A 23,531-nucleotide genomic window follows, 5' to 3' on the forward strand; every position below is an offset into this window, starting at 1 on the left:
CAACACAATGAGATCTGAATACCTATCAAACAGATAAATGAATGACTGAATGAATGAAAGAGAAGATGAGGTTACCAAGAGAGGTCTTATAAAGGAGGAGAAGAGGGTCCCAGGCCTAACCCTGGGAAACTCCAACATGTGAGTGTCATGCAGCGACAGACTGAGAAAAAGCAGGAGAGTGGCTGGCCGAGAAGCTGGGCAGAAACAGGAAAGTCCTGAGACAGAGAGTTTACAGGATGGCAGATGGTGGGAAGAGGGCAAGCAGGGTAGCCACTGGAAGTTACAGGCTCAGAGGGAGTGGAAGTGAGGGGGTGCAGGGACGGTGAGAAGTGTTCTTTCAAGAAGCGTGGCCGTGAAGCAAATGAGAGCAGTGGGGAGGAAGCCCTTTATATGCTGCAGGAAAGGAGTCAGTCGAGGAGACATGAAAACAGGAGCGAGGAATTGCCAGAGAGACAAGTCCAAAGCACGGGGAGTGTAATTCTACTTGAACAGAAGGGCCACGCCGTCTTCTCTGTTGGCAGAAAAGAGTTGGGGATGGGCACAGGTGTAGGTAGAGATCTCAGGAGGGATGGGCTGGGAAATGGAGTGAAGTGATACCCACTGGCCTTAAGTTTATTATGAAGTGTGGAAAGAAACATCTGCTGAGAGACAGAGGGAAAGGGGTGGGGGCCTGGGGAGAGCGTAGCTGTGGAAACAGGTGAAGGACATGGCCAGGGACAGGTGCAAGAGGGGCCCCGCTCACCTGGGAGACCTGCATTTGTGGTGCCCCAAACTACTGAGGGGTGTGATCTCCATCCACAGTGCTCATGTGATGAACAGTGAAAATCTGCTGGGTCTGTGCAGCCTCAGAAGACGTTCCCCGTCTCAGTAATTTACAAAATAAGTATCACCAGCTTCTCAAGGGTCCCTGAACTCCCCTGCATCGGTTTGAAGATGCTTGAAACCTTGCTTATATATGTCTAGGGAATTCTTTACAATAGGCATTCTGCCTGCCAAACCTTATTTTGGGGATTCCTGTTCACTCTAAATTTCCTCAAACCTTTGTAGTCAGGGACACTTCAAAGCTGAGAGGAGGCACTGTTTCCAACACCCTTATCATCCCTGGTCCGAGGACCCAGCAAAGTCTCATGCTCCCATTAATCTTTGAGGAGCTGTGTGCCATATGTCCCGCAGACCACGGTTTACTTCCTATTCTGGAGGAAGATTTGTTTCAGGCCCTCACTGGCATCTCCTCAGTAACACACCAGGGCATATAAATCACTGGGGAGCTTGGGGAGCTGCGTCCTCTGATGAAAGGAAGCAGCCCTTCTGTAGGAGGGAGCTTGTCTTCCAGGAGCCTTTCCTCAGCCCTGGGTCACAGACACGTGATGTGAATTTCAAAGCTGACCTAAAAAAAGCAGAATTAAAACACCATAACATCTCCATTTATGCCCCAAGGAAGAAAACTCCTTTAGCTTTTGTCTGTCATAGAGATGCCCCTGCCTTGGTCATGTAAATAAGACCGTGTCATGTTGTATAATTTTGATGTGGAATATGAGAGGAATATGCAGACAGTAACTTTATGGTTACACAAAGAAGTATTCTTTGGATCAAGAGTTAACTAGAAGACCTGAGTGCGTGTCGGCCACAAAATTCTGATTGGGGTGGGTTTTCTGGGGCTGTGTCCCTGGCTCACACCTGGTTAGAAGACCTCTCAGCCAGAGGCCCCGCAGTGGCAACTGGTGCTCTTATCCCGAATGACAGTGGGTGGGAGCCTGACTTCAGGGAGGAAAAATCTTTAGATTCTCAATAAGTAAGTGAAAGCATGAAAAATAAGCTTATGTTGATCATTTTAAGTCATAATTTTGATCCTATCAGGGAAATACTTTAGAATCCTGTCACAGTGTATGGGATTTCAATTGCTGATGGTTCAAAACCTTATTTTCGTCAAAGTTAGGCAACCTTTGGAAAAATTGAAAACAAAAAAAGGTACACAGAAAACCTAGTAGTTACCTTTTTACTAATACAGACATTGAGAAACATTGCTTCAGTCGTTCAATCCACAGGACTTCGTGAGATTAAATATGCGCCAGACATTATAACCTGGTGCTGGGACTACATAAAATACAGTGAACAAAAGTGGAACACAGCCCTTTCCCTCAAGGAGACCGTGTGTGGAGGAGATAGATGATAAGCAAGTAATCCCATGGGTCGTTGTACTGTTGTGAACTCTGGTAACAGCTCTGCAGGAGAGGCAGGTACAGGTGTGCTGTTATATGGCAGACTAATTTGAGAGGCCATGAGTGTGTCAATGGGTAAGAGACCTGGCATCTATGCCTTAAAGGAGGAACAGGCATTAAGTATTAGACAAGAGAATGGGAGATTTTTCTTGGCTGAAAGAACAATGTGCTCAAAGCTTTGGTGCTCAGAGAGGGAGCATCGACCTTTCAGGGATCTAAATGCCAGTGTGGCCCTAGTGCCAGATGAAGGAAAAGGGGGTGAGAGAGGAGGCTAGTGAGGCAGTTCAAGGCCAAACCTGGCAAGATGCTGTAGCTCCAATCAAGGATTTGGGTTTTTATCTTAAAAGCCACGGGAAGTGTTTGAATTGTTTATGAAAAGCAATTTCTGAGCCAAAGGAGAACGAGTAGTTTGAACCCCAAAAGGCAAATTAAAATTATCTCTTGCAGGTGAATTCTCTTCTACAGAGATCCAGTAAATTCTCACGATCTTTGACTCTTTTTTTTTTAAATTTATTTTATTTTTGGCTGTGTTGGGTCCTCATTGCTGTGCGCGGGGTTTCTCTAGTTGTGGCGAACAGGGAGGGGCTACTCTTCGTTGCAGTGCGCGGGCTTCTCATTGTGGTGGCTTCTCTTGTTGTGGAGCATGAATTCTAGGCGCATGTGCTTCAGTAGTTGTGGCACACGGGCTCAGTAGTTGTGGCTCACGGGCTCTAGAGCACAGGCTCAGTAGTTGTGGCGCACGGGGTTAGTTGCTCCTCGGCATGTGAGATCTTCCCAGACCAGGGCTCGAACCCGCGTCCCCTGCATTGGCAGGCGGATTCTTAACCACTGCACCACCAGGGCAGTCCTCATGATCTTTGACTCTTAACAGAAGTGTTTAGTGGGGTCAGCATCATTGCTGTTTTCTTCTCCTCTAAGCTCTGTACCATTTACAAAGCGCTTTCACATCCAGTCTCCGTTCTTTCATTCATTTATTCAACCAACTTTGATGAGGACCTATCAAGGGCCAAACCCTTTGCCCTGAATAATGTATAATTCCCACCTTCAAGGCACCTGCATAGCTAAATAAATGCAGTCGAGTGTAGTAAGCCCTAAGATAGAAGCTTTGATCGCTGCAAAAACTCTAAGATAGTCGGGGCAGTAATTTTGATGTTTATGTTACTGATGAGAGGATTGAGGCTTAAAAAGTAATCCACTAGGTGGTTTATAATTATGCAGCATCAGGCTGGAACCTGGGTCTGCTCACATGTGGCCCAGTCTCGTTTTTCCTATACCAAGCTAAGAGCACTGTCTGTCCTTTGGATTCCTGCCCTGGCTACAAACATTTCCACCTGAAAGTCAATGAAAGCACAGGTTAGAGGAGGTTTTCTAACTTCTCCTTTTACCTAGAGCAAGAGTCCCTCCCATGACATCCCACCCTAGAAGATTCCCAGTGTCATAGTCATGGCTTATTCCAGCAGTGACTGTGAGAAAATTTCTGCTTATATCAAGCTGAAAACTATCCCTCTGTAGGATCCATTCATCCATCCTTGTTTAACCTGCTGAGGCATCACAGAGTATTTACTTCCCCTTTAATAGAGCAACACTACAATCATTTGAAGGCAGCTTCAACATCTTCTCTAACTGTTCCCTTATCCAGGCCAAACGTTTCTGGTTCCTTGAATCATTCCTTCAGCAAGTGTGATTTCCAGACCCATCACCACAGTTACCCTAGCCCGAACACACTAGCGTGTTATGTTCCCTTTTAAAAATCTGGCAGCCAGAATTTCACATACTATTCCAAATGTGGTCTAACCAGCTATTACCTCCCTATGCTTCCATTAATAAATTAAAAGATTGAGTTAACTTTTTATTCACGAGTTCAGACTGTTTGTTATTATTGAACTCGCGGTCAGCCACATCCCCCAGATCTTTATCACATGACTTGCTGTACAGTTGACTTTTTTAACCCAATGATAGGACTTAACTTTCACCCCCGGTACATTAAATCCTGTTGCTATTGGCCTCATCCACTTGCTGAGATCACGTTAGAAAACTTGTGGTGCTGTCGTCCAACATATCTAAGTATCCGTAGTAGCTTTATGTCATCTATAGATGTGGTGAGCACGCATTCTACATGTTCATCCAAGTCATTAATAAATATGTTGAACAGGACAAGTCCAAGGTCAGCCTGCTGCAGTGAATCACCAGACACTTCCCTAATGCGTGGGTTCAATCAGCCACTAACACACCAAACTGTACTGTCATCTAGCCCACATTTCTTAAATAAGAAAATGTGTCTAAAAGCACTTTTAAACTATACTGTATAAGATATTTCTTTTCTTGCTTGCAAGAATATCGCGAGACACTTTGGTAAATGCCTTGATGAGCCAGAACTCAAACGTGTAATCCGTCCATTTGGTGCAGATCAGACAGGGGTAACCCTGAGCACTAATGCTTAAAGGGCATGTAGTCATTTTCAGAGAGATCATTAGCATCCATCCCAAAATGTTTACACAGAGAAGAAGTTGTCGATCCAAGTGAGAATCTGCCTTATAAAATGTGTAGTGCAGATGTTTTGGCTTCTTGCTTACTTCAGTCGCCTCCCTCACCGCCCCCCCCCCATATCAGGGCCAGAAGAGATATCAGCAAGTTGACACCCAATTGCAACATCTGCCAAGTGTCTTGGTTGAGAGTCTCCTATGTGTTTACAGTTTGTTCTGGTTGAGTCACCATTGCTTCCCAAGATACTCGGGAGTAGGGATTTCCCTAAAGTATTTTTCAGTAAGTATACAGAAGGAAGAATTACACCCAGAATATCTGTTATTTTCTTCTCATCCTTATCCAGTCGTTCCTACCTTAGATATTTTCCCCCCTTCTTTTCCTCTCTGGGAGATCTAATTCATCTCCGAGCTTCAGCTACCATCTGTGTCACCCAGTCACTCCCAGGTACCTGTCTCAGGCCCCCACATCCCTCCCGAGCTCCAGCTCTGTGTTTCTGGCCACCCATCAGACATCTCTGCCTGAAAGACTTGCAGTCACCTCAAACCAGCGTCATCATCTGAAACCAAAGGGATCATTTTCCATCCCCCGAGCCAGCTGCTCCTAGAGCCTCTGCTTCAGTTAATATCACCACCGTTTTTCCAGTATAAAAACCTTAAATAATATTGATATAAAGTTGTATTGAATGCCTGCTTTATGTCAAGCACTTTACACAAACATTGTCATTAGTCTGCATCGCATCTCTTACAGGTAGATGGTACCTGAAGCTCAGAGAGGTTAACTTGCGCAGGGCAAGTGGACCTGGGATTCAATCCAGGACTGTCTAGCTTCCAAGCCTGTCTTTTTCTGCAGCATCCCAGTACCTTCCTTTCCCTCTCTTCCCCCGTTCTTCCAGTAAGTCACGAAGTTCTGGCAGAAATTCCGCAGAAGTGTCTCTGTATCTGCCCCTTCTCTCTGTGACCAGGGTCTGCTTCAGGCCTTTTATTCATCATCTCTCTCCCAGATTTGAACAATAGCCCCTTAAAGGGTCTCTCTGTTGTCAGCCTTCCTACCCGCAAATCTGTCTCCACAGCTACCACCAGACTGATTACTAAAACACAGAGTCCAGTGCAGAAAAGCCGCTTCAGTCCACCGGACTGCTTAAGACAAACCACTACCTGCAACCAAGCAGGCTACATCTTACTGCCTTATTCCCTCTGCAGGTTAGCATTCAATCCCGTAGCATACGGGGAAATCTCTTCTTCCCTTCAGATCTAAATCTTGAAGTCTTCCATACTATGATTTTCCTTCCTAAGATATTCTTTTACAAACTATCTGATCTGGGGATATAAGTATATTTTATATTTTTTCCTTCCCAAAATAGAGGGTGAAATGTATTACAGATTTTTGCCAAAAGTCAGCAGAACAAATGCAATGCCTGATTACCATATCTTCAGATCAATTTGTGGAGGCTGAGACATCCCACAATCTGTCATAGACAAGCTGGAGACCCAGGAAAGCCATGGTGTAAATTCCAGTCCAAGGGCAGGAGAAGATGAAATGAAATGTTCCAGCTCAAACAGTGAGGCAGGAAAAAAGGGGCAAATTCTTTCTTCCTCCACATTTTGTTCTATTCAGGCCCTCAGTGGATTGGATGATGCTCACCCACACTGGGGAGGGCAGTCTGCTGAATCCACTGATTCAAATGCTTATCTCCTCTGGAAACGCTCTCACCAACACATCCAGAAATCATGTTTTAATCTGGACACCCAATGGCCAGAGTCAAGTTGACACAAAATTAACTATCAGAAAGGAACTGCAAATGTGAGGTGGGAGCAAAATGAATCAGGTAAAAAGAAAGACAATTGAAGAGGGATGAAGTCCAGCAGGTGTACTATGATGGGAATTGAGCCCAGTTACGGAAAGAATTAGTACAAATTGGAGGAGGGGGTGGCTTAAGGACTTTTAATAACAGGGATACCCATTATGTAACTGAGCTGCAGTGCTGGGATGCTTTGTAACTGCCTCTTGATTATCCCTGGATTATTCCATATCGTCTAGCAGGATAAAAAAGAGAGAAAGAATGGGAGAGAAAGGAAGAGAGGTAGACTTCCAAGAATACTTTCAGTTATTTCCTAGGTGTCACCTTGTAACTTAATTACTCAGTAAAATTAAACTGGTGTAATCTTTTAAAATATTGTTTGTTGGATAAAAATATAGTAAATAATCATTTTAATAAAGATAACTGAATATGTAGAAAAGCACAAGTTATGTTACACTGTTCCTTATTTGTAATTGTAGTAAAAGATAATGTACTAACTGGGAGGCAGGACCTAGGCCTCAGTGGTTTTCTTACAGCCACAGTGTGTAAGAGAAAGTCTTACTGATCTAAGTGCTCTAACACAGACACAAATGACAGAACACGGAGTATTCCCCAAATGTTTTGTGGTTAAAGCAGCAAGTCTCTTACTATATGTTGCCTGTAGCCTTCCACACACATACCCATACTACCAATGTGAAGTGAAGAAAGTAAACAATAACTAAATGACAGCATCGATCAGGACTGACTAGCTTATTCTGCAATAATAAACAACTCAAAAAAAATCCCCTTGGCTTTTTATTAAAAAAATCAGTCTCTTAATACATTCTTCCCCTCCCCACCCCAGAGCAGCTCTCCTCCCCAAGATTCTAACCAGTCACCACATCCCACTGGAATTCAGTACTTCTGAGTGATGCCCTCTTCGCCTGGATGTGGCTCCTTTTCATCTGGAGATGTATGGACTCATCGGCTCCCCTCTCCCCGCCAAAACACAGGATCTGGATAACAGTAATAACTCCTCCAAGCTGGAAAGAGGGAGAATGAGACACATGCACAGCCTCTCACCCATAACAATTCTGAAATTTTTCTGAGCACATATTGTGTGGGGTTTTACTCCTTGGAAACAAGGAGTAGTCTTCAAGCCCTGTCTCTGCTCGTGGAAGAGCTCTTTTTTACCATTGTTCTTCCGGTCCCTGGATCTACCCTCAGAGATCCTCCTCGGCCAACATCTGAAGTTGTATTGAGTCTCGAATAATCAATCACAGACTCTTTTAGTCTAGGTTCATGAGTTTATTAGGCAGTAGTAATTTCTCAGAAACTCAGTAGACTGCTTATCTGTTTGATTCCAGAGAATTCCATGTGCTAATAACCACATCCTTGGTCCTTTTAAAGACATATTTCTGTACTATCTTGCTTCCTTACCTCTGTTTGGATTTAGGAGAGCTTCTGTGGCAAAGTTAAACTATTCATCTAAAATTTTTTTCTGAGTCACTTTAACAATTAAGAAGTTTTAACAGTGAGTTCTGATGGCTGTACATAGCCCTAAGTCTGAGTATTAATCTGCCTTCATGTTCAAAGATTAAGTTTTATCTCTTACTGTTTGGGGTTAAAAGCATTACTGACTTTGCAAAGCCCTGAATTTCTGGAATCTCTTTATTCTCTTGAATTTCTATTTGCAAACTGGCCAGTTCTTTCCTGAGCTCATCGCTTCTTCATAGTGAAACACATTGCCAGACACAGCCAGCAGCAGCCAACACTCACTACTTATGTTTTGTTTTCAAACCTCATCTTCTAGAGCTACAAATCTATTAGGTTTATAATCTACCACCCAAGTAATCTCAGACAGGTTTTACTAAGTGTCTTGCCACTTTGTAACATGAATTCCCATTCTTGTAGCTTTCAATATCAATTCCTACTGCCTACCATTAAGCCAAGGACTCAGATTTTAGGTTTTTGCTGGAACCCTATTTCTATTACCAATATCTCTGTCCATTAGTATAGGCTACATTATACTGCCTATCACAGTCCTGTTTACTTCTTGCTCATGCTGTATCCCAGGGTTTGTCATCAGGGGCTCTGTTCTACATGGTCACTCAGGGACCCAGGTTGACAGAGGCCCCATCATCTTCTGTCTGGCTCATTTTAGCACACCACCCCCAAACCTAGAGGCTTGCAACAACTGTGATTCAGAGGGTTTGGCTGGGTGATTTTTCTGCGTGAGCCTGGGATCACTCATGCAGCTGCATTCAGGTAGAGGGTTGGCTACGGATGAGCTCAGCTGGGAAGTCTGGGCAGCTCTCTTACCACGTGGTCTTTCCTCCATAGGGAGGCTAAACCAGGCTTTCTCACATGGTTGGCAAGAGGGCAGACCCCAAAAAGCAAGCTTTATCATGCTGCTTCTTGAAGAAAATGGACACAAAACTGTTGTCCTCATGAACTTATACAGAGACCATGATGGTTAACACCCTGAGAGGGAGAAACATTTTATACATCTCTGCCTTGGAACTTTTAGCTCCTATCTTATTATTTGTGTACTTGGCTTTTTCACCACCCGGGCTGGGAGCAACTTGAGGGCATGATTTCTTCTCAGTGCCTATCGCAGTGAGGAGCTCCTTGTAGGCTCACCTTAAATATCCAATAATTGATTGAATGATTAAATGATCAAACCATTAGACCAAAACAAGAATTTATTTTAATTTCTGGGGGACCTGGCACTAATTCCTCTGGCACTTGGGTCCCCAACTCTCTAATCCCTAGGGCTCACATTGCACAAAATGCTTGGTGTTGCAGGTTATTTCTCTACATGTAAAAGGAGACAAGACTAGGCTACAAGAATTAAGGTCTGTGTTTCTTCAGTTCTAGTGATGACTAAAAGGGACACCCAGCAATATTTCTGTCCAGGGTCCAGGTTTTTGGCTGGAAGATGTACCTTAAAGGTTTAGGTTAATTTGCTTACTTTCAGAGTTCCCTGGGCAGTTAACAGAAACCATCAGCTTGCCTTATCCTTATTATCTTAGGAAGTACACGTATCCTCACTTCAAAATGCCTGCCGATTGCTTTGAGAATGAGCAGAACAATAATGCTTTGAGGATGAGCAGAACAATAAGTATTTTCCTCCTCTGATCCCCTCCTTCCCTCCTTTGAGGGGTAGTAGTTCTGGTTTCTAACACTCTCCGCTAAAACCCTGGGGTATGCCCTGAAGTTATGGACAGTCCTTGAGAGGAAGGAATATACATGGGAGCACAGGACCTTAAAAAGGTTTGTGTCAAATGAATAATCCCATGTCTGTAAGCCTGGAAGGAAGCAGTTGACTTACTTTACATGTCATACAAAATAATAGCTTTTATAAATGTGACTGTCTCTCAAAGAATATCTGTTTGTTTTAGATTCGTGAGCTGAGCCATTTTTTAGGTTGGCTGCGTTCCACATTTTATCATAGTCAAGTTCAGTTTTCATCTTGGAACAAAAAAGGGCAAATTCAGGATACAGAGTCTTTTGAAACAGATATTTTTGCAAAACAGTCCATTTGGGAAATATATCCATAGAGAATACAAACTGACTCCACTCCTGCCCTCAAGAAGTTGAGAATCTAGTGATTGAGTCTATGGTATAAACCAGTGACTGTGATGCAAGCAATAAGATTTGTGATCAAACAGAAGTATGGTTAAAGTGTTTTAGGAATGTAGGAGTAGGTATCAATCTGAGGAAAGGAATGGAAAAATTAGAGAATACCTTCCTGGAATAAGGTGTCCTTACCCTATATGTGCAAAGATACATAGAATTTGGAAAGGATTTGCATGGGGGGACAGCGCGTTGTCCACACAGAGGGTGCTTAGGGGCATTCAGGGACCTAACTAAGCTAGAGCAGTGGCCATAGAATGAAAAAGAAGGCTAGGGCAGGAGTCGGCAGAGCAGGAGATGAAAGTAGGGAGGAGGCAGAGGTGACCTCCAGGTGCCCTGGATGCTGAGGACGCTGAGGATTTATGAAGGAGGAGCCGTTGTACAAGAAAAAGCCCAGTAACCTTGAAGTCACTTCCAAGGGTGAGAATCACAGACTCCTGTGGTTCTGTGTACACTCTTTCTGGTACCTCTTCATTTGGTCAAAATTAGAACACATTCATTACATGCCAGGCAGACACCTAGCTTTGTTCCTTCATCCAGGAATTTTCAGTCTTTCTTCTTTTATTTGTGGTTCTAACAATAATAAAGGGCCTAGACTTGGACTGAATTGATATTGCAAATCATCAGTATCAACATTCCCACACGCAAGGAGGTCCTTGCCCTTACCCTCAGGTAATGCTGGCAGTGAACATGACTCCTCGGAGTTGTTTTTCAAATACTTCTGATTTCAAATATTTATCCATTTAAGCAACGTTGGTATCTAATTCTGAAAGGACATCTGTTCTGCTGGCCTGGCACCTGGCTTCTGAGATAGAACTTTTTTGCAGGGGGGAATAGAACTTTTTTTTAAGTCTTAGTCCACCTTCTCATGGAAGAAAAATTAATTTTTACTCCAAGCAAATCAAGTTATCTGACATTCTTGTTACAAGTTATGTGAGGGACCTTGAGGGGACTATAGCATGTCTTGTTGGTGGGTTTTCAGGTATGTTTTTGTGTCCCCAGCGTAAAAGGGCATCATTATGATAGTAAGTCAAAACGCAAGAGCCTGAAAGTTTTTTGCACATTGCATTTCAATTCCTGTGTTTTAGGGTTTTTTTTTCCCACAGAGATTCGTACGCACACATAAAGCTGGCCCGTGGCTGGGCTCCAGCCCATACAGAGTTATTTGTCAATTCCAGAGAAGTAGAGAATGAAGACACTCATGCCCTGTCATCCATCTTTTTTTTTTTTTCTATGAACCTTACAGCTGGCTATTGAAAAATCTGGATTTGCTTCTTTTTTTTTTATTTCAAGTCAGTTGAATAGCCTGTACACATGGATATAAAGAAATATAACCAGGAAGTGTTTGTGGTATTGAATCAGAACTTAAGACATTTGAAGCCTCTAAGAGTTTTATAGTGTCTGGCCTTACATTTAGGTCTTTAATCCATTTTTAGTTTATTTTTGTGTATGGTGTTTTAGGGAGTGTTCTAATTTCATTCTTTTACATGTAGCTGTCCAGTTTTCCCAGCACCACTTATTGAAGAGGTTGTCGTTTCTCCATTGTATATTCTTGCCTCCGTTGTCATAGATTAGGTGACCATAGGTGCGTGGGTTTATCTCTGGGCTTTCTGTCCTGTTCCATTGATCTATATTTCTGTTTTTGTGCCAGTACCATACTGACTTGATTACTGTAGATTTGCAGTATAGTCTGAAGTCAGGGAGCCTGATTCCTCCAGCTCCGTTTTTCTTTCTCAAGATTGCTTTGGCTATTCGGGGTCTTTTGTGTTTCCATACAAATTGTAAAATTTTTTGTTCTGGTTCTGTGAAAAAATGGCATTGGTAATTTGATAGGGATTGCATAAACATAGGCAGAACACTCTTTGACATAAATCGCAGCAAGATCTTTTTTGACCCACCTCCTAGAGTAATGAAAATAAAAACAAAAATAAGCAAATGGGACCTAATGAAACTTAAAAGCTTTTGCACAGCAAAGGAAACCATAAACAAGGTGAAAAGACAGCCCTCAGAATGGGTCATTTGTAGAGACATGGATGGACCTAGAATCTGTCATACAGAGTGAAGTAAGTCAGAAAGAAAAAAACAAATATCGTATATTAACGCATATATGTGGAATCTAGAAAAATGGTATAAATGATCTTATTGGCAAAGCAGAAACAGAGACACAGACATAGATAACAAATATATGGACACCAAGGGGGGAAAGAGGGGGGTGGGATGAATTGGGAGATGGGGATTGACATATATACACTATTGATACTATGTATAAAATGGATAACTAATGAGAACGTACTATATATAGCACAGGGAACTCTAATCAATGCTCTGAGGTGACTTAAATGGGAAGGAAATCCAAAAAATAGGGGATATATGTATACATATAGCTGATTCACTTTGCCGTACAGTAGAAACTAACACAACGTTGTAAAGCAACTATACTCCAATAAAAATTTTTTTAAAAAAGGACATTTGAAGCCATTTCAATAGTGTTTCTTATTGCTTTTCAATCTGATTTTGAGTATTCTTTTTGCAGGTTGTGTTCCTGACTGGCTTTGGCTGTGTGTATGTGGACACTGTCCATCAGTGTGGCACAATCTTCATCACTGTGGCCCCAGAAGGAAAAGCTGGACCTATTTTAACTAATACCAACAGGTAGGCTTAATCAGTATCTCAGTATCAGCAGGGTATGTTTCCCATTATAAAGTTGTAAACCTACTATTTGCCATTCTTTGTCATACAAATATATACATTAAAGCTTTTGGTTAATTATTGTATAATCCATAAGGGTATGGTTATTAGCATTAAATTACACCCATAATAAGAAGCAATATATCATCTTCCATGGGTACCCCTTCCAGTTCTTCTGTGGTGAGTTTAACAAGCTGATTTACAAACTAGACATGCATCTTAGAATTATACATTATCATTGTCATGAAATACAAATTAATACTTCTCTATCCACATGACCACCTAGTAATTAGTAATTAGACTTAGCTACAGCAAAAATAAAGTCACCTCTTAGAGCCACATTTTCCCCCGTTCGACCTGAGTGTTGCCATCAGGTTTTACAAATATGAATCAGAGTTATTATCCTTAATTTAAAGGAACTCATATAATTCAGTAGGAATAATATGAAGATAGTCCCTCCTTCCAAAAATGAAACAAGGGCAAAAGACATGAACAGAAAATTCTAGGAAGAGGAAACACAAGTAATCAAAGAAATGCAAATTTAAATAAGATATTACTTACTGAATTAACAATGATGTTCCATCCTATACAGTCCTAGTAAATGTGTAAATTGTTACTATTTTCTGGAAAGCACTTTAGCAATATGTATCAAGAGCTTTAAAATCCCTGTGGCTTGGAAATTCCACTTTTAACAGTTTTAAGAGCTTGAGATAAGCAATAATTAGAGAAGTAGGAAAAGGTATGCAGAGAGATTTTATCACATTGCTAATTATAATGGCAAAATATTCAGCGTACAAACCCCGTCAGCAGAGGAATAGATGATACATAAAGGTACCATAAATGGTATATCCACAGAAAAGAGACTTATAGGATTTTAGTGGAAGAGAAAAATACATATGATGACTCTTAAATAAAGCACAGAATATAAAATTGAACATATAAATATCCTAGTCATGTGCACATACAAGTACATATATGCACACACATTCTCACACCTACGCAGGGAAAACATTCCTAGAAATAACACTGAAAAGAAAAGAATCAAAATTGTTAATAGATGTGTGGTTATAAGTGATTATTTAAAAACTTTCTGTATTTTAATTTTCTACAAGAGTGTACTTTATAATCAGAAAATTTTTAATTTTTTAAATTTTTATTTAAAATATGAAATAGTAATATCAACTTTTATACATTTGTTTAAGCTCCTTTTTAAAATTTCCTTGCTTTTCATATATGGTTAAGAACTCATTAATTTGGACCTTGCCAAATTATCATTAATTTGAATTTATAATATTTCAAACAGGTTGGGTAGACTGTTTCCTTTGCCCAGAAGTGATTGTAAAAAAAAAAATTAATAGTGTAACAGAACTGGAGACTAAATTTTGACTTGCATAACCCAAAATTTCAAGCCCACACGACAATTTCAGGAACGTTTTATCTAGGGCATTAGTAGGGCCTTGTTGATGACAGTAGCAACAATCCATACACTCAGTGGTAGAAATAGGAAAGGAACAAGTATTTGCTTGTATTTCCTTAATTCATTTGTTCAGCAAATATTTTTCAAGTGCTTACTGGATGCCGGTGCTATTGTAGGGATGAGGATACACCAGTGACCTAAAAGCCCAAAATCCCTGCTCCCGAGGAGATCACATTCTCATAGGTGGGGAAAGGGAGGACAGAGAATAAACAGAATAAAAAAGGAAATGTTATGGTTCAGTAGAAAGATGGCATTCTGCAGGGATATAAACAGAGCCTGGGACAGACTAGTAGTACCTGGGCACAGGGACAGAGCGAGTGTAGTTTGGAAAACTTGCTGTAGGTAAGCCTCACCGAGAAGTTAACATTTGAGCCACTTGAAAGCAGCGAGGGGGGTAGTAATGTGGTCATCTGGGGTGAGCTTTCCGGACAAAGCGCACAGCCAGTTCAAAGGTCGGAAGCAGTGTGCCTGGCGTATTGGAGGAGCAGGGAACAGGCCAGTGCAGGCCAAGTGTAGAGGGTGAACAGGAAGGCACTAGTGCCTGGGGTCAGGGAGGGAAGGGCTAGAAGGGAGGGGACAAGTCGTGTAGGGCTTCGTTTTAATTCTGAGTGAAACCAGGAAGTCCTTGGAGCGTTTTGAGCCGAGAAGTTACATGATGTGACCTAAATTTTTAGAAGACCATTGGCAGCTTTATTTTTTTAAGTTCACTGAAGTATGGTTGATTTACAGTGTTACAGTGTTACAATGTTAATTTCTTCTGTACAGCAAAGTGACTCAGTTATACACATCTATATTCTTTTTCATAGTCTTTTACATTATGGTTTGTCACAGAATATTGAATATAGTTCCCTGTGCTTTTGCAGTAGACTATAGAGAAGCACAGGAGGAAGCAGGGAGACTGGTCAGGAGACTATTCACAGTTATTCACACTAGAGGTTGTGATGGCTTAGGCTACGCTGTCAGGGGAAGTGGTACGAAATGGTCAGATTTGGGATGTATTTTAAGGAAAAGCCAATGGGATTTCCCTGAGGCATTGGATAAGGGTTGAAAATAGAGGCATCAAGGAGGACTCCAAAATTTTTGGTCTGAGCCGCTGGTAGGATGTGGTTGTCATGAACTAAGATGAGAACGACTGCGTGTGGGACTGGGGGTGAGATCAAGAGTTTGACTACAGACGTGACCGCTCGAGATGTCTTTTGAGACCTGTAAGTCACTACTCTGTGGATGGGCAGTTAGAAATACAAGGTCAGAGTTCACAGGGAGTTCTAGGCTGAATATGTGACTTTGGAAGTCATCAGCATATAGATGCACATCAAATCATAGGCCTGGATGAAGATATCCAAGGGGAGGGAGTGGAGATGGGAAGAGAAGAGGACCAAGGGCTCAACCTTGGGCACCTTAACTTTAAGAGGACGATATCCCATAGGTGATGAGTGACCAGACATACAAGAGCTGAGAGCAGACATGCAAAGAAAGTTTTTCCAGAAGGAGGAAGTTATTGACCCCGTCAAATGCCATTGTAGGGTGAATGAGTCACAAACTCAATGCCCATCATTTGATTTAGCCACATGGAAGTCCCTTGGGGGCCTTGACAAGACTTGCTTTGGTAGACTAGTGGGGACAAAGGCCTGCCTGGAGCACGGTTAAGAGAAAATGGAAAGTGAGGAATAGCAGACAAGGTGTTTATATGCTTTGGAGTTTTTATGTGAAGAGGATCAGGAAAATGAGTAATAGCTAGAGGGGGAGATAGAGTTACAAGAGGGATTTTTTAAGACAAGAGAAATAAGAGCATGTTTATAAGCTGCTAGTAGTGAAGAAAAAACGATATAGGAAAGGGGTGAATTTCTGGAGAGATGACCTTGACGGGAGTGAGAGCCCAGTGGTTTAGCGCACGTTAGAGGGGTCCGCGGAGACGGGAGCATGGGCAGCTCAGCTCTAAACGTGGCGAGGGGACCTGAGCACACGGCCTGAGACGCTGGTAGCTGGGTTGTCGTGGTGTGGGTTCACGGTGAGTTTTCTCCTGCTTGCTGTACTTTTCCAGTGTAAGGCATCTTGGTTATTTTATTATGACTTTCTGCTTTGTGATGATCATGACAGAGAATTAGTGCACAAAGAACTAGAGGGATTTGAGAATAAAAAATCTGGTGTTGATAAGGGAAACATGATACATACAGCAACACGACAAGAACTTGTAATAGTCCCTTTGGGAACATTTCCCAATACTGTTGGAGTATGACCGGCTCTGTCCAGACACGATGTACTGAAAGTTGAGTTCTTATTTGTTTCTTGTGAGAATCTGGTGGGACATCAGGAGGTGTTTAATAAGGCACTATCATTAAAAACTAAGACATTAAGGAAGAAAGGGAGGGAGGCAAAGAAAAGCAGGGGAGGCTCATGTTCTTTTCCCTTTCTCCTGTAGAACTCTGGAGAAGCTTGTGACATTTAAAATGTCCATCACTCAGTTGAGCCTGGCGGTACTCGATGACCTCACCCGCCACAGAGTGTCATCTGAGCTCCTGAGACTCACACTGGACAACGTTTTTCTCCAAATAGCCCCGGTGGCTGGGCACGCCCCTGGGGAAGAGACGGCCACCGCCCTCTTTCACCTTTACTGTGTGGAGGTCTGCTGTAGGGACCTGCAGTTGGACAACCAGCTATATAACAAGTCCAATTTCCACTTCGCTGTCTTGGTCTGCCAGGGGGAGAAAACAGACTCTATTCAGTGTTCCAAGATGCAGAGTCTCCTTACGTCTAGCAAAGATTTGGAAGAATACAAGAAAAACTGTTTTATCAAACTTTGCCTCACCTTAACTGAGGGCAGGAGCTTCTTATCTGATATTAACGAGTTCAGTTTTGAATTGAAACCTGCCCGCTTATATGTGGAAGATACATTTGTCTACTACATCAAAACTTTGTTTGAGACCTACCTTCCTAGCAGCAACCCGGCCGGTCACCCCACGGTCTTCGCAGGTGGGAAACAGGTGTTGCCCGTGCAGGTCAGGCAGCACGCCAGGGCCTTGGTGCATCCTGTGAAGTTACGGAAGCTGGTGATACAGCCGGTGAATCTCCTCGTCAGCATCCACGCTTCCCTCAAGCTGTACATAGCCTCCGACCACACCCCGCTCTCCTTCTCAGTGTTTGAAAGAGGCCCCATCTTCACCACGGCCAGGCAGCTTGTCCATGCCCTGGCCATGCACTACGCTGCGGGGGCTCTCTTCAGAGCAGGTGAGGACACAGCCCAGGGGCCACGATGAGCTGGAGCGTGAGCAGAAAGGAAAGGCTTTGGGGTGGACTTACTGACTTCAAGACATAGGGAAGCAGCTTGGTGGGAGGTGAAGAGCACAGCCTTTGCAGTTAGATAGTAATGGATTTGAATCCATACTCTGCCACTGCTGGCTGTGAGGCCTTGGGCAAGTTATTGAACCTCCCATGTCTCAGTTTCCTCATCCATAAAATGGGTTTTAAGATTTTTGACAGGAAAAAGTGAAAGTATGTAAAGTACCCTGAATTTTGGTTGGCACTTAATGAACACTCAAGCAGTAGTAGCTGTTATATTTGCTGTTATATAACAGAATTTTAATCCCATTTAGCAAACGCTTTTTCAGCTCCTTGCAGGCACAAGGCTCTATGTTAGGGCACTAGTGTGGCCAGAAAAACCAGCCCAGGCCCTCAGGTCCTGGGCCTAAAAGAAATCCAGTTCTGGGCTGTTAGCTTTCTTCATTACAGTCCATGAATAGCTCCAGGTGAGAATTCAGAGGATCTGTGTGCTCACCAGAGGCATGAAGAGCCTTCTATCTACCCAGCACATCCCTGCCTGTCTAGACAGATGGCAAAGAGACAGCTGTACGCATCTCAGCCTCTCCACAGACCTGAGCCCGGGGCGGAGGGAGTCCGCAGGGGGTGCTTTGAATATGTGTACAAAATGTTGTATGGGGAGCACTGTGCACTGAAGCTTGCTTTAGAGACCAAGTTGTCTCCTGATACCCTATGGTAATTGGCTTCAGAACACGCCTTCTTGACATAAGTTCACTCTAAAGTGGTTTCAGTCTGATAATCTGGCTCCTTGCGTTCCCATGCATTCAAGCAACCGACACCAAACAACCAGAGTGGGTCTTGCAGCCCCTTCTGGTAAAGAGCGTGGAGGTCTTCCTTCCTGAAAGTATCAAAGGAGAGACCTTGGTAATGTTGTACTTGGTGGGTGCGTTCCCATATAAGGTAACGTTGTAGCAGTGACTGACCCACGTAGTTGCCCTACTGGTAAGGTTACATTTTCTCCATAACAGAATTCATAGAGTTAGAGCGCTACCCAGAACTCTCAACTGAAAAGGGCAAGATCAGGGAAGGTCCCTGCCCGGGAACTGTTGTTTTGATAGCTTGTACAACAATGAAGAAAATATTTCCCTCTTGCGAAGATATTATTTAAATATGAGCAGCTAGGATTTCAAATTTAATAGACGGGTATATTAAAAACCTACTCTTTCAGGCAGTTTTTGTTTTTAACCTGAGAAGCATGCCTGTAGGTTACTGAGCTCTGCTCTGGAGCCTGGGAAGGAATAAGCTTCCCGTCCGTCTGGTCATCACAGTAGGCTGAGGTGTGGGGAGCACCCATCAGAGTAATGAGCTGGCAGAGAGACTCCAACTGTGACCACCAAGGAACCACGTCCCTGCAGCCTATGTGCTAACAATGATCTCTCTTTGTTTTGTTTTTCATGAGCTTTCACAAGAACATTCTGTTTGGATTTTTTGTAAAATCCACCTACAAGTTCTCTAAGCTGTTGTCTCAATCTCATTATATGCTGAGACAAGAAATTCTGAAATAGAGGGCCAAGTTCTTAGGCCTGCTGGGAATTCTGTCACAAAAGGCCTACAGAGAATCTGAAGATTATCTGGAGGAAAGCAGTGATTTTTGAAAGAGTTGGAAATGGGAAGATGGTAGGAGGTTACCCCTGGGTAGAAGCATCTTAAAGAGAATGTACTGGCATTCTAGTAGAGGAAAGGAAAGGTCTGGCCTGGGAGTGGACAAGTTGCCTCTGCATCTCACATGGGTCAGTATTCACCCATTGGACTTGATAAAAAGGTTCCTCATTGGGATGACTGAAATACCCTGACCTCATTTCTAGGGAAGGACTTGTAGAGGTTTTAACAGTAATTAGAAATGAGTAACAACTGACCCTATTTGAAGAAAAGAATGTGGGCTCTGTCATTTCCTGGGGTCCCCCTCTACCTCCAAGGCTCAGTTCAATGGGAAGCCAGACAGGCACTTGTTTTCAACAAAAGTCTCAAAACAAGTAAGAAAAAGATACATGTGCTTTCGGAGGGAAATAATTAAAGAAGGAATGCCCTCAGATGCTTTGGTCCTTTTCTGGCCATCTCAGACGCCACTGAGAAGTAGCTCTGGTCCACACATAGCCTTCCCATCAGCAGTGAACCTAAGCCAGGAGAGTCTCCCTCACCGTCCCGTAGCCGGGGTGAGGGCTAGAAGGTGTGGCTGGGTGCTTTCCACACACCCTGTGCCCCGCTGCCCTGGCCTGAGTGGGCCCATTGTAGAGTGAGTAGTCTTTGCTTGGCAGTGGCTACGCAGCTTTCTTTATCTCTCCATGGAACTTTAGGAGAGAAGGGGAATTAAGATGTTTCTAGTCCAATCTTCTGCCTCCAGGCGAACCTTACAACTATGCCAAGCTAAAGGAAATTTGTTCTTTCTTCACCTCCAGAAAAGGCCCTCCGAGGAAGACTATTCCACAGCCTTCCACGGTACCCTGCCTACTCAGCGCAGCCTGGGCTCCCAGGAAGAGGGAGGGTGGGCTCTGGAGCCAGGTAATCCTGGCTTGAAACCCTCCCACGTGTCTAGACGGCAGGGAGACTGTGAGAACTGACTCAACCTCTGAGCTGCAGTTTCCTCCTTGTCCTGCCTTTGAGATGGTGGCGACGGGGCGACACCGCATCGGAGCAGGCTCTGTCCCCTGCACCTGGTACAGTCCCTGAACCCAGGGAGAGGCTCAGTCCTTGGCTAATCTGAATTTACACGGAGGCAGGTACTAGGACTTGAGGAGTTGCTGTGAGAACATAGGGAGTTGAATGCCTGGCGCCCATAGGCACTTCCATTTATGATCTTCATCTTCTGGAAGTTACTCCCTCTTTTAACCTAAACCCTAGTGTTGTCTTCTAATGTTCCAGAGAAGAGAGGTGGGCTCAAGATTTAAGAACGTCCCTCTCTACAAGGGCTGGGCCTGGGAACCCTTCAGGGCTCTGGCTTGGCTCTTGCACCCACACCTTCCCTGGGACTGATGACTTGACTGGGGGTCTCTGTCACAGGCCTGGCCTCCAAAACCCTGCTGGGGGGGGCAGGATCGGCTCCCACACGGGTCCTGTCCCCGCGGCCTCCCCGTTAAAGCGCTCGCAGCCCTGGGCTGGAGAGGCCACGGTGTCCCCGGGGGAAGCTGTCTGTTGGGCGTCCTCCTCTCCGGAGCCCCCGGCCCTTGCCTGCACCTCCCGTCCTCCGGGCGAGAGCCCCGAGCCCCCCACCCGGGGAGGAAGGCGAAGGGGAGCTGCTCCAGCCTCCACGCCACAGCCCGTTCCCACGGGGCCGAGCGCTCGGCAGTCAGGCCGCCGCTGAGCGGGCGGCTCCTGGCAAGCCCCAACTCAAGTAGGAAACCAGATCCAAAGCTCCCCTCCTGGGACATTCGCAGGGAACACGCCCCTCCCGCTAACCTAATCAGCATGTCCCTGTCACCAGAGTTTACACAACTGAAGCTGGGCTTGAAGGGGAAACATTTCTCTGGCTCCAGCTCCACTCCAAAGGGAAGCGCTCAGCTTGGTAGGATTGGGAAAGATTAAAAATAACTTCCTCCATCCCCGTCAGAACTGTGCATCCCCTTTGCAACACCCCATTTAGCATCTGGCCTCCTCCCCTGACCAGGCATCTCCTCCTCATCCTGGTGCCTCCGCTGCCCAAGGAGGTTTTAAGGATAACTTCCCAGCCTGCGAACACCTGCAGCCCCAGGGACTGCCTTTCCTCTGGGGCGGGAGCATCGTCCCCTGCACACGGGTCCCTTTTAGCAGGAATACGGGAGGCTCGGGCAGGGAAGTCATATTAAAGCTATTTGTGAGGCCGCCAAAAGGATCACTTTGATTTATAAAGTATGAAAGTTTGCCATTTATGAATTCACAGTGAATGAGTTATTTCCCATATTTTGCTCCAAAGGAGCTTATTACATTCTCCATTCTAGTGTGAAAAATGAATTGCAGGGAAAATGGGTCACTTGTCCCATATGTTGAAAATGCTGTGTTTAAGATTTCAGTAACCCCTTCCCTTTGGTCCCTCACAGGCTGGGTGGTTGGATCCCTGGAAATCCTTGGCAGCCCGGCAAGTTTGGTGCGAAGCATCGGGAATGGCATCGCCGACTTCTTCAGGCTTCCGTACGAGGGGCTGACCCGAGGCCCAGGAGCCTTTGTGAGCGGAGTTTCCAGAGGGACGACATCATTTGTGAAGCACATTTCCAAAGGTAGCTATTCGGGTTCCTTGTAATGAGGCCGTATTTTCATTCCTTCCCTCTCTTATTTTTTATTTTTAAAGAACGTGTTAAAAGTTTTCAGTGAATTAAGTTTGCCTCTAACTTTGTTTGGCTTGTTAGCTGGCAGTGAAGTGTTGGATCTGTAACAAAGCTCATATATAATGTCTTATGTTTTAAACAGATCACTGCTTGCCTGTAGTGTGTGAAAATGTTTCAGAAACTTCAGAATTTGAAACCTCCCGATGGGAAAACAAGGATTGGCTCAACTGTTATTCCATGTGATAAATACAGAAATATTAAAGGTGTTCAGGACTTCTGCTAAACATCAGAAATCCTACACTGTGTTGCCTCATCATATTTTTTTAAATGTAGATACAGTTGTCATAACTTTTGTAAGGCTATGGATACATTTTGACGTGGAAGCCGATTGGGAGGTGAAAGAGCCAGCTTTTCCCTAGCACGCCACGTAAACAGTGCCACCTTGTGGCCCAGACGGGTCATCAGGCGCAGAAGCCAAAATGCCGCCCACAAGAAGGAGAGCGTGCTTTCCTTTCATCCGTGTGTTTGTTTGCCCATATTTTAGTCAGGTTGGCAGTGACTCGGGAACTAACAAGGGCCATCTGAGTCCCCGTTTCTTCTCAGCAGGAGGCAGGGGAAACAGGGCAAAGGCCTCCTCCCCCATAAAAGGCTTTTTACTGTCAACAGTACTGCAACTCTGTTATGAGTGGGCAGGTTACAGAAGTCTCTAGAAGGCCTCAAACAAGACTTGAGCTCGAAATATGAGAACCCATGATCCATAGAGGGGGACTGGCAAGAGAACAACAAGAGCAATAAACCAAATTCCATGGACAGTCACGGGACCACTCCCCCGGGGCCCCGGTCATCCGGGAGGCCTGTGAGCCGAGCTGCAGGAACTCACAGATGAGTCACTGGTGGATTTCTCACTCTTGACACTTGAATCTTTGTGGTTCTGTTGTTTTTATTTTAAAATAAGACAACCAACACTTGCTAGATTGCACTCCGGCAGTAATTTTAGCATAGTGACTCACTGAATGTTTTTTACACTTGTTCTCTCCTTCTCTTAGGAAAATCTGTTTGGTTTGTCTGTGTGTGTGTACGTGGATTTTTTCTTTTCAGATGACTGGTTAAGACGCAGCTGCAAAAACAACATCTTCCATTTCTTCTGAAAACTAGACATCCAATAACAGATGAACTAATTCATTAGCTTCAGGATATGTCCGTTGATGTCTTTCAGTTTTGCTCACTGGGGTCTATGCAGACTTGCTAGAGGGGATTATGACTGTCTTGAGCAAGATGCAGAAATAGCCTTTCTTGGGAAAACCAGACGGAATCGTGGCTTTCACGTGCTTTACTCCCTTTGATGTCCTCACTTTTTTTCAGCTAACACCCTGAATATCAAAATCACACATATTCTCTGTGGCATAATAATTATTTCCTGACTGCCAAATGATAAAAGTTTAGTGTCTTCCTCTACTATGACTAAAGTAATAGGGTGAAATAAATTTTATTGCTAAAGTAGAAACATTCCTTTGCGATCTGTTTAAAATTCAGCAACATAACCTTACCCTTTCAAATCAGAGCAGGCAAACTGCAACTTTCAAAACTGGGCCTCAGTGAGGACTTCAAAACTAACTATTTTAGCCAAGCCCTAACAGTCAAATGAAAGTGCATGATAGCTTCCTATGAGGCCGTGGGCATTTTTCTGGTAACGGAGA

At 43.9% G+C, this 23,531-nt stretch overlaps 1 protein-coding gene across 10 annotated transcripts in view; it reads left to right on the forward strand.

Annotated features, from left to right (window-relative positions):
• Positions 1-23,531, forward strand: part of VPS13B (vacuolar protein sorting 13 homolog B) — an 805,800-nt gene that overhangs the window by 767,033 nt on the left and 15,236 nt on the right. For all 10 annotated transcript variants that reach the window (XM_081258369.1, XM_081258366.1, XM_081258373.1 and 7 more), the window contains 3 exons: positions 12,653-12,771; positions 16,704-17,509; positions 21,610-21,786. In XM_081258369.1, the coding sequence (XP_081114495.1) occupies positions 12,653-12,771; positions 16,704-17,509; positions 21,610-21,786 (1,102 nt within the window). The remainder of the gene's footprint in view (positions 1-12,652; positions 12,772-16,703; positions 17,510-21,609; positions 21,787-23,531) is intronic.

This window comes from Mesoplodon bidens (genome assembly GCF_964165515.1).
Source record: "Mesoplodon bidens genome assembly, chromosome: 16".
Taxonomy (NCBI): Eukaryota; Metazoa; Chordata; class Mammalia; order Artiodactyla; family Ziphiidae; genus Mesoplodon; species Mesoplodon bidens.